At 41.9% G+C, this 17,581-nt stretch overlaps 1 protein-coding gene across 1 annotated transcript in view; it reads left to right on the top strand.

Moving 5' to 3' along the window:
• PDIA5 (protein disulfide isomerase family A member 5) overlaps window positions 1-17,581 on the top strand; it is a 1,081,671-nt gene that overhangs the window by 519,881 nt on the left and 544,209 nt on the right. The window contains exon 8 of the mRNA XM_078682031.1: window positions 14,628-14,695. Within this exon, the coding sequence (XP_078538157.1) occupies window positions 14,628-14,695 (68 nt within the window). The remainder of the gene's footprint in view (window positions 1-14,627; window positions 14,696-17,581) is intronic.

Consider the following 17,581-nt stretch of genomic DNA (forward strand, 5'->3'; position numbering starts at 1 on the left):
GGCGGGGCCGCAGGGAGCAGCGGCGGGAAGCGGGAGGGCACAGAAGGCAAGGGGAACGAGGGAAAAATAAAACAGATAACAGAGGGAAAAATGGGGAGCGACGAAGTCACAGGCACAAAGTAGAAATGACAAAAAGGAAAAACAGCGATCAGAGGCGGGAAGGCAAACGGGGAACGACAAAAATCACAGGCACAAGTCAAATGCGAGATACAGAGGAAAAAGCGGTTCGAGCACAGCACACGGCACGAGGAGGACCACGCGGTGGCTAGGGGGCGACCTACCTGGTGACAGGGTCAAGGGTTACAAATGTTGTAACATTAGTCACACTATGGGCTGTGGGGCAGTAGAACAACAACAGGTCATCAACCAACACCTTAACATCTTTTGCATTTTTATAGATATGGCACTGTTGACCAAGCGGTTGGCTCTCTCGACCTTGCCATTAACTTTAGGGTTGTACAATGCTGTGCGATGGTGTTTTATTCCACAACTATCCAGAAACTCCTTCATTTCGTGTGATGTGAGTTGTGTCCTTTTATCCTTAATCAAGACATGAGATGGCCCATCTTCCAAGAACTCCCCTTTCAACGTGTCAGTGGTACTTCTGGTGGTCACCTCACTCATACATTTTACAATTAGCCACCTGGAATGTACATCCACTATTACCAATGCATTTTTTATGTTCTCTTTCATCCCATGCATAGGCCCTATAAAATCCAACCACACCGAACTCCATGGTGACCCAGGGTCTTCAATGTGACCCCTTTCAGACTACCTAGCATTCTCCAGTCTTTTCTCACTCTCCTTTCATACTCCCCACTTCTCCACCCAGGAAGTAATTTGATCATCCATACAAGGCCATCAAAAATGTTCCCGCACTTTTTTTCTCATCATGGTTTGTCCCGAAGGCCCCTCATGGGCTAGATCCATATTCTTTCCTTTCAATCCATCCATTGGCACAAATTTGTGTTTAAGAAAAAAGAAATAAGACACGCACCAACAAAGGTTGAAAGCTTGTAGAGTTGTCGCGTGCTGCTGGGGCTTCGCTCTCTGAACCACAGGGCGTTTGGAAGAAGAATCACACAAGCAAATCCTGATAGGAATTGTCCCCCTACGCACATCGTTGTGGATACCCAAACAGGGTATAGAAAGTTGATAGAAACAAAACGTTTTTTAGTCCATCATTAATTTTATTTCATTAATGATTGTAAATTTCAAAAGTTCATTTATGTGTTCAAGAAATCCATGCAAAAGATATATCCAAAATGCTTATTTATGTATCCCTATGCATTTCGGGCTATCCATAAGCCCTTCTTCAGGGGAGGAGTCTAAACAAAGAAACAAATAAACGGACTGAGTATGGGGAGCATATCTCCACAGACTACATCATGTCAATAGTGCTCATTAGTATCCTGTCTATCGGGCGTTATTGGTGATCGTGAAGGTTCGGAGTGATGTTAACCTAAAGATGTGTTTAAATAAATAAGTTTCGTGTTGCAGGAAAACATACGTAACGTGCAAGTTATGAGGTGCAGGGTTAAAAAGGTGATGGCGGCGAGTATTTAAAACAAAACGAATTACACAAAACTTATTTATTTAAACACATCTTTAGGTTAACATCACTCCGAACCTTCACGATCACCAATAACGCCCGATAGACAGGATACTAATGAGCACTATTGACATGATGTAGTCTGTGGAGATATGCTCCCCATACTCAGTCCGTTTATTTGTTTCTTTGTTTAGACTCTTCCCCTGAAGAAGGGCTTATGGATAGCCCGAAATGCATAGGGATACATAAATAAGCATTTTGGATATATCTTTTGCATCGATTTCTTGAACACATAAATGAACTTTTGAAATTTACAATCATTAATGAAATAAAATTAATGATGGACTAAAAAACGTTTTTTCTATCAACTTTCTATACCCTATTTGGGTATCCACAACGCTGTGCGTAGGGGGACAATTCCTATCAGGATTTGCTTGTGTGATTACAAATTTGTGTTTACTCATAAATAAGCACTTTGTCTGCAAGGGTCAATTCAACCAAAAAATGTACATATGGTCGTACAGAAAAAGCCACTGTGCTTTCTCTCCGACCCCTACTCCATGCCATTTTTTTCCACCTCTCCGAGAAATCTATTGCATTCCATGCTCCTCATCGATTCCTCCACTGTCAAGGTTCCTCCAACACACTCTTCCACATCACACAATGACACCACTGCACCTTCCTGTTCGATAGCCAAAATGCCCTGTCCATCAACCTTTGCCCTTTCCAAAGACGAGCATGATAAGCAATCCGGCTGCTCATTTTTCCAACCTGTTATGTGCTCAACCCTGTAATGATATTTTTGCAACCTGGACACTAGCCTTGCCAACCTGGCAGACACCTTTCCGGCCCATCCCAGGCTCAGCACCTTGAGAAGAGGCTTCTGACATGTACAAATACAATACTCCAAGCCCCACAAGAAGGTTCTTAAATGTTCTACCGACCATGCTGCATCCAACTCCTCACGCTTAATCACCGAATAATTGTATTTGCTCCAGTTTAAGGAATACCATGCAAAGGCCATAGTCTTCACCTTGCCTCCATGTTTCTGGGAATATACAGTTCCCACACTGCAAGCCCTTGCATCCACCATTAAAATATGTCTGCACTCAGTGTCGCAAGGAAATAGAATTCCTGGTTCAAATACCTCTTTTCTCACAACATCGAATGCCTTTTGCTGCACATCACCCCAACTGAATGTACATCCCTTCTGCAACAACATTTGTAATCATTCTGCCATCCTCACAAAATTGCTTACACATTTGGAATAGTACTCACTCAAACCCATAAAGGATTGCAGCTGGTCCTTGTCGCGAGGGACAGGCGAGGATCTGATGGTTTTAAAAACATCTTCCTTAGTTTTGACCCCCTTCCCGGAAATGGTATGCCCCTGATAATCAATTTCCTCTTCCTGAAATCTGCATATATCCTTCCTCAACGTGAGACCTGCTTCCCTTAGTCTGTTTAACACTGCCCTCAAAACATTGTTGTATTCTCGCACAGACTCTCCAAAGACCAGGATGTCATCCTGAAAGAAGGTCAAGTTTTCTATAGTTTTTTTATAATCTCAGACATTATCTGTTGGAAAACGCTTGCAGCCAAGGGTATCCCAAAAGGCATCCTGGTAAACTGTAACCTGCCTTCCAGTGTGACAAATGCCATGAGACTTCTGAACTCTTCATGAAGTCTGATCTGGTGGTAAGCACTTTTCAGATCAAGCTTAGAAAAATACTCCAACACATCTATTCTTCCACCTTAGTAACCTCTTTGATTGATGTCTTAAGGCAACAAGGCAGTCTGTGGCCACTCCTCCCTCCACATCTTTTCCAGAACAATGGTGTACAATGAACCAGTGTCTACCATTATCTTCACATGCTTGCCCAGAATCCCAAACAATGCTTTTGGTCTGATTTTTTTACCACTTCCTCTGATTTCGGATGAACCAACAAAACTTGATCTTCATTCCAGTACTCCAACTCCGTTTCTTCTGTCACTTCTACGGGTGCTTTGCTATTATTGAATTTGCACATACAAGCATAATGCCCCTTATGCCCACACTTCTTGTTTGCCGCAAAATGGGAATCACTGGAATGTACTGCACTTCCACACCTTAAGCACTCTTTTTGTTTAGTCCCTTTCTGAGACTTGTTGTACTTGTTGGTTGCTCCTGACGAATTTCGTTAATCTTTTTTCCCCGGAACTGCAGCATCTCCTTCCTCGACAATTGAATCTTTCTTATTCATCACATTCATGCACTGTCAAGATTCTTCCACCACTTTCGCGATACTAATTGCATCGTTCTTGGCAGCCCACAGATGTTCCTAGATCTAATTGTTTTGACAATGAACAATAAGTTTGTCTCTGATTAGCCTATCCGTCATTTGACCAAACTTACACCTGACTGAGAGTTCGCACAGACCAGAAACAAAGCCCTCCAGTGATTCCCATGGCTTTTGTGGCCTTGTGCAAAACTTGTATCTAGACAACTCAATGTCTTATTCTTTTGCAAATCTTTTTCTCCAGGCGCAACGTAGCCTCTTTAAGTACATCCCCTATTGGTTGATTGTCATTTCCAAGCATTTGAGGCAACATAAGTATGTGGTGCGCTTTCCTATGGTGCCCAATCACAATGCTTTCTTCCTCTTGCAAACTCCACGCCATCAAGAGCTACTAAATAATTGTCAAATAGATCTGTCCACTCGTCCCACCGGATAGACAGCTGACCATGATGAGCTAAAAAAGAAGATGGTATTACTTTAGACGTAAAAGGCATAATGACATGAAATTGCACAGTTCACAGAAGAAATAACTTATTTCAGTACATACAGGGTTAACTTCCTTCTGTACATCCAAGGTGTGCAGTGGCTAAGGGTTAACCGCTTCTAACAAACCCAAAATGTGCCGTAGCAAACATGATTATTCTAACGGTCACAGGGGCAGTGACACAAATCTCTGATTAGCACTGCAGGGAAAGACAGGAGCAAAGCACAGGAAAAGAGGTATAATGAAGGTAATTTGGCTTGCCGGATATTAACAGAGAGGAGTGGCTCTGGTACAAGCTGGCAAATGAAGGCCGGCATTCTGTGGGGCACTCAGATAGGCACACGCAATACGCGCAGCTGAACTTGTTGTCTGTGCCAAAGGAATTGCACGGACAGTGCTCTAGCTGGCAAGGCCGCAATACACTACCAGAAGTTTATTCACACACAATTCGCTCCACCACGGGTGTCCTATGTGGCAGCTGCTGCTGATCGCCTTTTTTAGTCAGTAGTCTTTGTCCCTAGCCTGAAGCAGTAGGAATACACCATACACGAATGGCAATGTCACTGGTAGCGCGTCTCTGGTGTTGGCCCCAAACCGTAATGAAGTTTACTGGTACAGGTGTCTCTCTTTGTAGCTGGCAATCGTCGCCAATAATGTTGTGATGGAGACATCACACCAAAGGAAAACGTTGCCAACCGCTTGTAATGGCAAAGCTAGTAATAACGTTATCTTCCCTTCACCAGACACGGGGCAACTGCCGAAGATGGAACCTCACAAACACACTGGGGTTCCAACAGAACTTACAGCATGAAACATTGTACACATTGAAGGCATAGCAGAAAACAAGACCTATCATTACAACAGATAGACTACATTGGCTGGACCCCAAAAAGGCCTTATGCTTCTAAATCGATTGCACTAAAGACCACAAGCTGGACGGTCAGCTGTTTGTAGAGTTCTGTGCATCAAGGAAAGACAATGCGGTGTAGAAAAGGACCGTTTCCTCTGCATTATGATCTGCTATGCATTGGCCAAAAAGCAACCTCTGTAAGAACTGAGTTCCCATTCCACCAGGGCTAAGGCTGCCACCACTGCATTGGCGTGCAGAATTCCTGTTTTGGGAATCTGTCATTCGGCATCATGGGTGTTAGTACACACTTTCATGAAGCACAACTGCCTTGACAGCCTGGTCCAACAGGAAGCGCATTTTACTTGTTCAATCCTGCAAGACTTTTTGATCTGAGACACTCCATAGTCTCTCCGCTTTAGAAGGTACTGCATTAGCATCTATTCTAAAGGTGAAGAATCTGCGGTTAGAGGTATCTATCAGAAGAACAAGTTACTTATCTGCGGGAACACATATTCTGGTGATGCTCTAACCTTAATACTGTACACCCCACCTCTAGAAATGGGCACTACTTCTTCTTGGAGTCAGAGATGTGTGGTACTATAGCACTACCTTTGCTCCCATTGTTCCTATTATTCTTTCTAGCCCTGTTTGTTATATACTGTTCCAAACTAAGGTTGCGAAGAGTGCAGATGTAATTAAAAGACTACATTTGATTTTGTATTGTCTGTCTCATTTTGTATTGTATTTTTTCATGCTGTATTGTTGTTTCACAAATGGTATCTCATGTCCCCAGCCCCTTTTTTTACAGTTTTGTTTTGATTTCTCTATAAAGAATTGTGAAACAAAAAACCAAAAAAGACTATATTTGATTTCTCTAGTTGACCTTTTGCCTATAGTATGCTCTTTATAAAAAAAAGATGAGCCTTTGTCCTACATACATTGGTGTTAAACATCTTATGCAGGTTGCATGACTTTTCGCAAACAGCAGCAGTACCTGTTGTTGTCTATACTAAGTAGACATTTAAGAGCCTTAGGACACGTCTGTGTTGTCATCTTTAATCTGGAAAATTACATTAAAAAAATAATGTGATCCTTGTTATACTGTACCATCTGTGTACTCCGAGAACATGCCTCCTCCAATATGTGTCTGAAGATCACTACCCCGGTGATAGTAATGCAGAATCCCTTCAAAATTCGTCAAGGAGTGAATCGAGATGCACGTACAGCCATCCCACAAGCCCCTGACCACGTATGTGTCCCATGTGGCCCCTTTGTAATTCTCCCCTCTGGTGAAATTTACAGCTTACCAGAATGTACTGAAACTCTGATCGCATTTTCCAACATGATGGCGCAGTTGGGGGCAGTTTCTGAAGAGATTTTAATGCATCCTTTGAAGCTGGGAGGAGTTTTGCTGCCTGCCTATGATTTATTTCTGAATTCAGCTTAGGCCACAGTGGTGTATCTTGGTTTATTGTTAGTTCCTTAAGTGGTCCTTATTCCAATACCGAGAGTGTTATTTTGTAAAATTCGAAGGAAACAGGGTTCAGTTTCAATCCGCAGTTCCAAGAACTCGCTGTGTAATGTTCTTCTGAAAAACACGCTCGCCTGATTTTGGTTCTGAGAACGGTTGAGGGGGGAAACGAAAGTGACCACTCTTTGGTCTCATTACCTTTGCTGGTACATACTGGTGATTTAACAGAATATTTCTCTGGAGTCTTTTTGTGACTGTAGAGGCTAAGGGACATTTCTGACTCCATGAGCTGACATGTTTCTTTAGTCTTTAAAGTCTCAATACTGCACCCCTTAATGTATTTCCAGACTTTAGTCAGTCAGCCAGTCTCTAGCACATTTGCAGCTGTACTTGTATGTTAAACATATCTGTCCTTAGGAGGGTCTTTGCAGGGCCCCTACCTGTCCTCTAGTTCAACTGAATGTGTTAAGCATTGGGCCTAGATTCATGCGTTTGGCTTTGTATCTATTCCTATTTTGGGGTCAATGTCAAGTAGCCTATTTACTGTGATGGTGAATTAATTTGGCTCTTTCTCGATTGACACTTCTGGACAGATTTCAGACATAATCCATTGTGTAGGGTAGTCGATTTTAACAATTATATAACTGAGCTAAAAGGAGATCAAAGGAACCCACATTATTGGCTGGGCAATAGAAATTTCCCGCAAGTCTTTCCCCTCACTGACCCTCTGCTTATGAACTAGATTACACGGATGAGGAATGTAATTTCCCAGATAAGAGGTTTCCATCTTCCAGATGCCATAACCACTGCCATTTCCATGCAGTTATCTTGGAATTAACCACACCACCATCTGTTCACGAGTGGTAGCAGAGCGGGTAGACAAATATCCCGGGCAGACTAGCTGAGTGTGAGAACATTTTCTACAACAGCAGCCTGTCTATCAAGAAGGAGCAGACCCTTCCCTACAGGAAAGCGTCATCACGCTGACATGGAATTGGCTGAATAAATCAAAAGAGACCTTACACTAAGATACAAACCAAAGATCAGTCTGTTAGTTGGGTAGCGCAAGGACGTCCGTGGAGCGCACAAGTGGAGGACTGGCAAATCCATCATGGTCAAAGCAGATTTAGTGAGCTGAAAGGACCAGCTCCATATTTGACTATAGTGTTACTTTGGCATTCTTCCCTTTCTCTATGCCTTTTCTGTTCTGGTAGTCCACATCTTTACTCCTCTTTTTCCAGGTCTGGGTAGCACTAGGGGAGTATGAGTCTTGATAGAATATCCTGGGCCTACAGAGAAAGAAGGCAAAATAGGAGGCATGGGCCGGGCACATGATGGTGTAGACCATAAATGTCCACATTCTTTGCTCAAGTTACATACATTATAAAATAATTCAGCACATTATTTTCCATTTATTCTTTGCACCGATCTGTGCATGGGAATCTAAACCTCTGACATCACACATCTTAGATTTTATTTACTCCGGCAAGAGATTGCTCTGAGTCGCCGCTGAACTTTACATGTGGCTTTATTTCTGTTTTCAGCTCCAGAGGTTTTGACTTTTTCGGACACATTAGTCATAACTTATTGCAGTGTTACTGCTTCTGCTACCTCTGTCTGCCAGGTGCAGCTCCTTCATAATGGCGAAGGATCTTCGACCCGCTGCTCAAAGCCCACAGATGAAAAATAAAATGATAATAGAACAATTTTATTATCATTTTATTTTTTCCAGACTACAGCGCCGTTATGAGTCTAGGGAGGGGCGGGCCAGGCCTTGTCCTGGAGGAGGCGTGGTGGACACTGTAAGTCTGCATGTGGGTTTGGCCGGCCATCTTAGGACTGCCAAACCGACATGCGCACCTAGATTTCTCCACTCCAACTGTGTTGCACAGCCGGGTGGCTAAAAGACACAGGCTCCCTGTGTCTGAGCAGGCATCAGACCAGCCGCTCAGGCAAATCCCTGCACTTCTCTCATGCTAGGTATAGCATGAGAGCAGCGTCTGGATTGGTTGGGGAGCCTGTGTTCTGTTGCCCATGGACAGCAGGAGGAGAGGAGCACTGAGGCGGCCAGCAGCATCAGGTAAGTCTTTTTTTAATTTTTTTAAATTTATTATTATTCCTCTTCCCCTCGAACCCCCGCTCTGCCCCACCACTTTAGAAGGGATGCAGCCACCAATGGTGTCTCCATGGCTTCTGTCTGTTACAGATAGTGTCTTAAAGTGCACTGTTGGATACAACACTGAAGCAGACGCATTGTGAAAGTAGGCATGGAGGGGCGCACTGGATGAGATTACCAAGCAGTGGGTGCTGGTGGCATTTCATCATATGTGGAAGAGTCATGTCTTTTGAGGAAACATTTTAGTTTATTAGTGAAAGTTTAATGTGTGAATACAGCAATCAGCAACTAAAATGTGACAATTAACCTTTGCAATTGGCTTGCCACTGTGCCACACCACATTTTTTTTTGTATTCAAATCATTTTTATTGAAAAAACAAAAATACAAAGGAAAATACATACATGAAATAACGGAAGGAAAGAAAAGAAATGAAATAACAATAATAATGGGTCTGTATCAAATAATACATATAAATTAATCAATGCATAGAAGTTGACGTGCTCAACTGCCTATTGATTACAGCCAATATCTTTCTGAAGGCCACTGGGTGAGAAAACAGCAGTGAACAAGTATATATACTATGAGTGACCATATAAATGAACAGTATGGTGACATACAAGAGGATTAAAAACCATTATGGCCTACACCTTCATAGCAATGGCGAAACAATGAAGTTACATATATTACCACAATAGGTTGGATTCATGGAGGGTCAAAGGAAAATGATGAGGCATCTAGGGATTTCCAGAGTTTCCGGTGAGACTTACGCCATGGAGAGGTAAGGAGTGCCGGGTTGTCCACACCTCTTAGGAAGGACAGCCATTCTTGCCAGATTCTAAATGATGCATCTTTAGCATTTTTCCATTTGCACTATATGAATTTACAGGCTAAGGTGAGCAAGAGGTCCATCAGGTGTCGATCGTTTTCATTGACCAGTGCTGGGTCCAGGACGCTTAATAAAACATATGAAAATTTACAGGGAGGATTGATGTTGAAAATGTGACCTATACATTTATAAACTTTATCCCAATATAGATGTAAGGTGGGGCAGGTGAAAAGCATAAGAGTGAGGTTTCCAACAGCAGAGTTACAGTTCCAGCATGTCGGATTATCCTTTAGGCAGAGTTTAAAAAGCTTTTCGGGAGTCCAGTACGACCTGTTGAGCAGCATGTATTTAGTCTGTGTTTGAACAGGGAATAGTTTATTCGAGGAGAAGGCTGTGTTATATATTTTATCCCATTCAAACGAGATATTAGTTGTGTTTGGTTCGGATTCCCATTTGGCCTCGTTTCGTTTATGCATCTTCCTAGGGTTAGGTAAAAGGAGTTTGTATATTCTGGAGACAGTGTGAGCTGCTTTCAGTATTAGTGATAATTGAGAAGTTAGCGATGGATCATACGGTTTAATAGAATGTGCTGAGAGGAGAGTTTTCAATTTTAGGAAGTTGTAAAAATCCATGAGGGTTAAATTGTGGTGGCTCTGAAGGGTCGAGAAAGGTAACGGCTGGGGCCCTGCATAGAGGTACTTCAATAGGTTTATTCCTTTCTGAGAGCAGAGCTCCCAGTATAGCATGCTACCTTCAATCCTTAGAGAGGGATTTCGCCATAAAGAGGTCATATTAGACTTATTTACTTTTAGTTTATAAAGGTGGTCTATTCGCAGGAGGGCTCTTATGGTATTAAGGAGAACGTAACGTGGGTGGGAGAGGTCCATGGTGAGGACAGATAAAAGCATTTTATCGATGAGTGACTTTTCTATTTCCAGCTATACTGGGGTATAGTCCGGTTGTACAGTCAACCAGTTGGCTACTTGCTTGCAGAGAAATGCCGTTTGATAATTCCTGAAGTTAGGGAGACCCAGACTGCCTTTTTCTTTAGATAGCTGTAGCTTATTCAGTGATATTCTGGGTTTCTTACCCTGCCAGAGGAACGTATTGAAAAGCTTATAAACCTTGTTAAAAAAATCAGAGGAGAGAGTGATTGGTAGCATGCTAGCTAAATAATTAACCAAAGGAGTCACCATCATTTTCAAAGTTTCGGCCCTGCCCCACCAAGAGAGATATTTAGGGGACCACCCTTCCAGTAATGTGGATATCTTTTTGTAGACTAAGGTTTCTTTAATGTGAAGGGTAGAGATCAGGTCTTTATCAAAATCAAGGCCCAGGTATTTAAAACATTTTGGTTGCCATGAAAGGCCGGAGTCTCCCATAATCTCTTTGCTACCGAGGTTATTTAGGAGTTTTACTTAAGTCTTATCTTTGTTTAGCTTATACCCGGACACCCTAGAGAAACTCTCTATTGAGGAAATGAGAGCAGGAATAACCTTATCAGCTTCCCCAGAAACCACTAAAACATCATCGGCGTAAGCGGTGACCTTGACCTTATAATTGTTAAAGTGGACCCCTGAGATACGATCATTGTTCCTGATGTGATATAAGAAGGGCTCAATGGCGAGTAAAAATAGTGAGGGAGAAAGGGGGCAGCCCTGTCTAGTTCCCTGTTGTAACTGGAAGCATGGCGAGATCGAACCTCCTGCGCGAACCCTAGCCGATGGGCTAAAGTATAGAGACAATACCATCCGCGTGAAATTTTCTCCTAGCCCAAATTTATTCAGTGCCGCTTCTAGATATGTCCAATCAACTTTATCGAATGCCTTTTCGGCGTCAAGCGTGATGGCTACTGTAGGTGAGTTAGTAAGTTTAGCCTTTTCCAATACATGGGCTAAGATTCTGGTATTATCGCTGGATAGTCTATTCTTTAAAAAACCCACCTGTGATGGATGAATAAGTTTAGGCAAGAATTTCTGTAGACGGTTAGCCAGAATCATTGCAAAAAGCTTACAATCTAAGTTAATTAGGGAGATCGGTCTGTAATTTTTGGGGAGTGTCGGGTCTTTCCCGTCCTAAGGTAAAACTGCAATGATGGCTTCAGCCAGTGTTCCTGTAACTTTGCCTGCCTCATTGAATTCGTGTAACAGATGTAAGAGTGGAGGAGTTAAAAGTGAGGGGAAACATTTATAAAATGTTGCATTAAACCCATCTGGTCCAGGGGCCTTCCCACATTTAAGCGATTTAATTGATTTTTCAATTTCCGGGGTGGTTATTGGGCTGTTGAGTTCTGACTGTTCTGACTCTGAAAGGGCTGGTAGATCACACTCGTTTAGATAATCCTGAATTTTAGTCATGTCTACATCTTTGTTTTTAGAATATAAGGTAATATAAAAAATCTTTGAAAGTTCCCGCAATCTTATCTGGATCAGAGTGGGTTACTCCTTTTTGATATTTTATACTATTAATCGTGGTCTTCTGTACTTTAAATTTTAAGTACGCAGCTAGGCTTTTACCTGCCTTATTTGATTCACAGAGCCTGAATTTCTTTTGCCTATTAATCCATACCCCAGCTCTATTACTTATTATTTTATTATATTCATATATTTTATTCACTAATACATTAATTACTGACACATCTCTAGAAGCTATGTGCTTATTTTCTAGGGTCGAAATCTCCTTTTCTAACTCGTCAGGGCCTTGTTGATTCCTTATTTATGGCTGATCTGATTTTAATAATTCCACCCCTAATGGTGCTTTTCAAGGCCTCCCAGCGGGTTAGGTCAGACGTGACACGTCTTTAATTGTTCAAAAGGTAAGTCTGAATTGCATTTTCTATGAGTTTCCTGTGTTGCTCTTTTTCTAACACTTCGTCATTTAATCTCCAAAGGGACTGACGAGCGGTCGGTTTTACATTGGATATAGAGGGAGATACAGGAGTCAGTTGATACCACCCTGGGTTCTATTGACGTCTCTACGATTCTAGCGGTTGCGTTACTGGTGATAAATAGAAAGTCGATACGTGTGTAGGAATTGTGAGGTGGTGAGTAAAATGAATATTCCCTACCAGTAGGATTTTGTAATCTCCATGTGTCCAGCAGGGTGAAATGGGAGCAGAGATTAGTAAAAGCTTTATGTGAATTGTTGCTGCGAAAAGCACACCGCGAGTCCCTGTCTAGAGCTGGGTCAAAAGGTAGATTAAAATCTCCCGCCAGGATGTGCATAGCCGAATCTGGGATAGTGTTGATCTGTTTAGACCGGTCATTCCAGAAGTCTAATACGCTAGTATTCCGTGCATAGACCTTGGTAATAAAGAACTCCGTGTTGTCCTTAATCAATTTAGTCGTGACCCACCTCCCATTAGTTTCGGCCGTGTATGCTCCTATTTCAATGTTTAATTTTTTTCGCTATAAGGGTCAGGCACCGTTTTTCTTACCCACTGCCTCAGAACCAACAACTTCATTGTAAAATCTATTTTTAAGTGTATTGAATTGTTTTGCATCAATCTTTGTTTCTTGTAAAAGGACAACATCCCCTTTCTGTCTCTGGAGATAGTCCAAAATCTTCCTCTGTTTAACCGGATGGTTAAGGCCTTTAACGTTAAGCGAAAGTACTTTCAAGTTATTCAACATGGAAACCCTTGAGAGGATTTGGGGCGTGGAGTGTGGCATCATAAGTATGTCATAAGTATGATCCTTCCAAACCAACACCACTACTGTTGATGAGGCCTCTGAACTATCTCCCCCTGTGAATTGCCAGTGTATATGGGACGTATGCATAAAAGGGGGTGTAGAACTGTGAGGTACCAATTATACACTTAGTGGGAACAGTACTTGAGAGCCCACCGCAACTTCTGAACCAAATACGGCAGATGAGGTGTAGTTGGTGCGTGCAGACAGTGAATTTGTGCCACAATAGTGGGAGATAAGCATAGAAGGACATTGAAGACGGGCAGGGAATCCTCTTACCATACATGCAACATGACATACAACCTGGGGGCCGCCTGTACCAGGCAGGCCTGCACAATTGATTCAAGCAGATATAATATGTTACACATTGGGCCATAGTGATAGGCGAATGTGCGCTGGGGCACCCTTTCAGGTTGACACATGAGGCTACAATTGGAAATTGGAAATTGGCACTTAAGCAAAGAAAATAATAACATTTAGAAAAAAGTAAGCAAAATGTAGTGACAATACATAAAAATATACAAATCGAAGACAAACCCATACCCTTCCCACCCCTCCCCCCAAACCCTCCCATCTCACCCTGAAAGAAACTAGTAGCCATGGTGACAAGGGGAAAATAGCTCCCCTCCCATGGCAATTAACAAAACCATGTTAGTCTATTGAAATCAATTCCCATCTTCAGAACAATCGGGAGCTAACTGCATAACTGGTGTTAACTCAATGTGAGGCAGTCATTAACTTGGTCTAGAGGCAGTACCGGAGGTACCTAATATATTACCGCCATTTCTCTGACTGGTGAAGCTGTCAGGTATGAAACTGGCAGGTATGGGATTAACAGGAACATTTGCAGGATTAAAGGCAAGCAAGCGTTGTCGAGGCTATGTTAAGGTCACGGTTGAGACTGAGCTCTAGAAATGAGCGACAGCGAGCTAACAGCGATCCATGTCTTTAAAACAGAACTATAACAGGTGAGTAACCAACTCATTTACAAGTCATTTCATCAATGTACAGTATATTGTGCTTTATAATATTCAGTCCAGATGCCATGGCAAACATACTGAAAAGCCAAATTATCCTTCCCGTTACCTTGAGAATCAGTTCCACCATGAGTCCCCAATCTCCAGGTTTCAGTTACGTCTTTTTAAGCAAAATGGTGGATTACAATTGGATTCATCTTTTTTTTAAAATTATTTTATGTGTTGATCAAGATTCTTGGGGGGCTCTGGTGCTCACAGATGTCTGAACACTAATTCTTCCAGTACTGGCATATGAGGTGGAGACATTTTTTCTCTTGCAGTGGACAGGCACCTGATATGCCTAGTATTGATTCATCTTCTGTCTGTTTTTCCTTTCGAACAGGGTGTGGTGTGTGCAAGAGGATGATGCCAGCATATCAGCAAGCAGCCTCCGACCTTAAGGGCACCTATGTAAGTCAAGCATACTTATAAACACGAGTTGTCCTAAAAAAAAAAAGTTTTTTTTCGAGAGCACTGTGAAACTGGCATGATATGTTCCATAGGAATTAATATGCTCTCGGTGCAGTAAAGGTATCTGGCCACTAATTAAACTCTTAGATAATGCAACCGACATTTTGGCGAAGCATGATAAATTACTTACAACATATTCAACATAGGCTGACTTCATAAAAAACAAAATAGGAATACATTAAAAAACTATTTAAAGCTTTTTGTAGGTTGTTGGGATTGGGAGTTTACATTTTTACATGCCTCTGGCTAACATATAAATGTACCCAATATTTTTAGGGATCAACTGATGAAGAATTGGATTAAGGCTGGGTTGTGCAGGGTGGGATATCCCCTCCCCCCCACCCCCCCGATATCATTTCATTTGATGACCTTACTAATGAATTTAATATTGGGTGGAGGGACTTTTTTAAATATCTCCAAGTCAAAGATTTTTTTTGTACAAAAAGTGGGTGGCCCGGCCGGTTTCTCAAAATGTGAGATTGAGAATAGAAGTAAGTGTTAAAATGGAGTCATTTATAGTTTTTTTTAATTCAGCTATGAAATATGACATGGATAAATATTCCCAGAAGTGGCACGAGAAGGTGGGGATAACCAATACAATATTTTTTCAATTCTTTGACTGCGCTCAATCGGTTTTCGTTTCTGCCTGACTATAAGCACAGTTTTATAAGACTTGCTTTTTTCTATACTATGCTCCTGATAACACCGCTAAATGGGGAGAGGAACATACTACCCTCGATGTGGACTACATAAGGCAGATGTAGTTCATATTTTTGCATCTTTTTTTTTTTAGTTTTACATAGCGCAAACTAGACCCGAGATGTCGGGTATCAGAGCGCTTTACATGAGCACCAGTTTCGTTCAGAAAGGACACATTCATTTTTGGTAGGCACGGGGAGATTAAGTGGTTTGCCTAGAATCACAGGATGCTGAGCGTCCTTGCTGAGACTCGAACCTGGTTCCCCAACTTCGAGGTCAACCGCTCTAGCCGTAAGGCTACATCCTCTTGTGGTGAGTTATAAAAGGTGAAAAAGAAATTGGCAGGTTTTTTTATGAGAAACTTAATCTGGCAATATCCCTGTCACCTGTGGTGATCTTATTAGGAATTTCGGAGTAAGATCGACCTGAGGATAGGGGAGATCTAATTTTTAGAGCTATGGCTATCTTGAGGATCTGTATTGCTTCTGCATGGTTAGAGCCTAATCCGCTGTGGTTCCAGCAATGGTTGACCCGGCTCTTGGTGGTGTATAACTTAGAGAAAGCTGTGTATTTGACAAAAGGAAGCTGTGCATGGCAGAAGGGCTTGACAATATGCCCCCCCCCCTCCCGATGGAGTGTGTTGAAAAATGCTGGAAGGAGGGGGAAGCATGCTGCTATGAACCTAGACACTCTAAAGCAAGGGAGCAGGGGTGTCTGTCGCGGATTGCGTCTGTGTTTTTTAATTGAGCATTTTTATGTGATGTATATGGATAGTAGTTTATGTATAGATGTTATGGTGCATCAATGAATTACGTTATATATTTATGCCGTACCCCCAAAAGGGGGGTTCTGGGTTTAAGGTATATTGAAAAAAGTCAATTAAAATATTTAAATTAAACAAATGCGATTTAAGACGCTTGTAGTGGACGCTAAACATGGCAGCCTTTCAAGACCTATAAGCGATTTGAAATTATGTAATTTCTAGTTAGACCAAGAGGAACATCTCTGTTCAACCCAACACATTTAGGTGACCTATTGGAGACAGCTTAAAAGTCTATTTTCTAGGACCTTTACCATTAAGTAGCACACCCACTGAGAAAAAGGTGACTGGTTACAGTGGTTAAAAAAACTCTATTTTGCTGATCTGGTTACCATTTAGCTTGTCAAAGATTTTGTTCAAGGAATGCATTTATCTACATATTATGAAATGTAAGTCTTCTTATGTATGTCATTTTTACGAAGTGGAAGTAGATCAACTAGAAGAAAGTAACCAATTCAACCTTCCCAGAGCACAATAGAAAGCAGAGCAGTCATGACACTGGGGCACAGCACTAAAGGGATCAAACCAAAGCCATGAAATTTCAAAATAGAACAAGCAAATACCCAATTTACTTTTTGATAATCTTGCTTATACTGAGTCCTATTAATTCTTGCCACAGTCCTAAATATTGGCATGGGATCCACACCTTGACACAGCATCTGTCTAATAGAAGATGCAAATAAAGCACCTTCTATCTGTTTTCTTGAACTCTGCCAGTCTTGTGTGCGGCATAAGAGTGGTCGCCTTTTCGAGATCATATTGCATTAGCAAGTGGTGTACTCTCATCCAGCAAGCACCTGTTTCAACTGAAGGACACTGGGTTGGAGGACTGTGGTAAGAAGAAATAGGACTTGCTGTCAAGAAGATTGCTGTTGATATATTCAGGCATTACCACTTCATCCCGCTTCCTTGATTAAGTGCTTCGTTAACATTACACATTGAGCCATCAGCTTGCTTCCTACTTGAGTTGTAATTTTTTGTGATAAGAGACGTAGACCCAGAGATTGCAGCTTCTGCCAGCATTGCTGTACCAAACGTACTAGGGGATACAGATACATCTATCCAGTTTTGGTCAATACAAATATTTGGTAAAGCCCGCATATACCATTGCACTTCTCAAACTTTTTTTATTCTGCCCTTGTTGTAACATCATCCTTTGCACTTCCTTGAACGTCCTTGGTTATACTTTGAGAGGTCAAGATATTTCAAAATCATATGTCATTGTGCTAGTGAGATGGACCCATCTACTGAGACCAGCAACTGAGGGTTTCCATCCCACATTCCCAGGCCAAATTAAGAAAGGTGTT

Source organism: Lissotriton helveticus, chromosome 3_1 (assembly GCF_964261635.1).
Source record: "Lissotriton helveticus chromosome 3_1, aLisHel1.1, whole genome shotgun sequence".
Classification (NCBI taxonomy): Eukaryota; Metazoa; Chordata; class Amphibia; order Caudata; family Salamandridae; genus Lissotriton; species Lissotriton helveticus.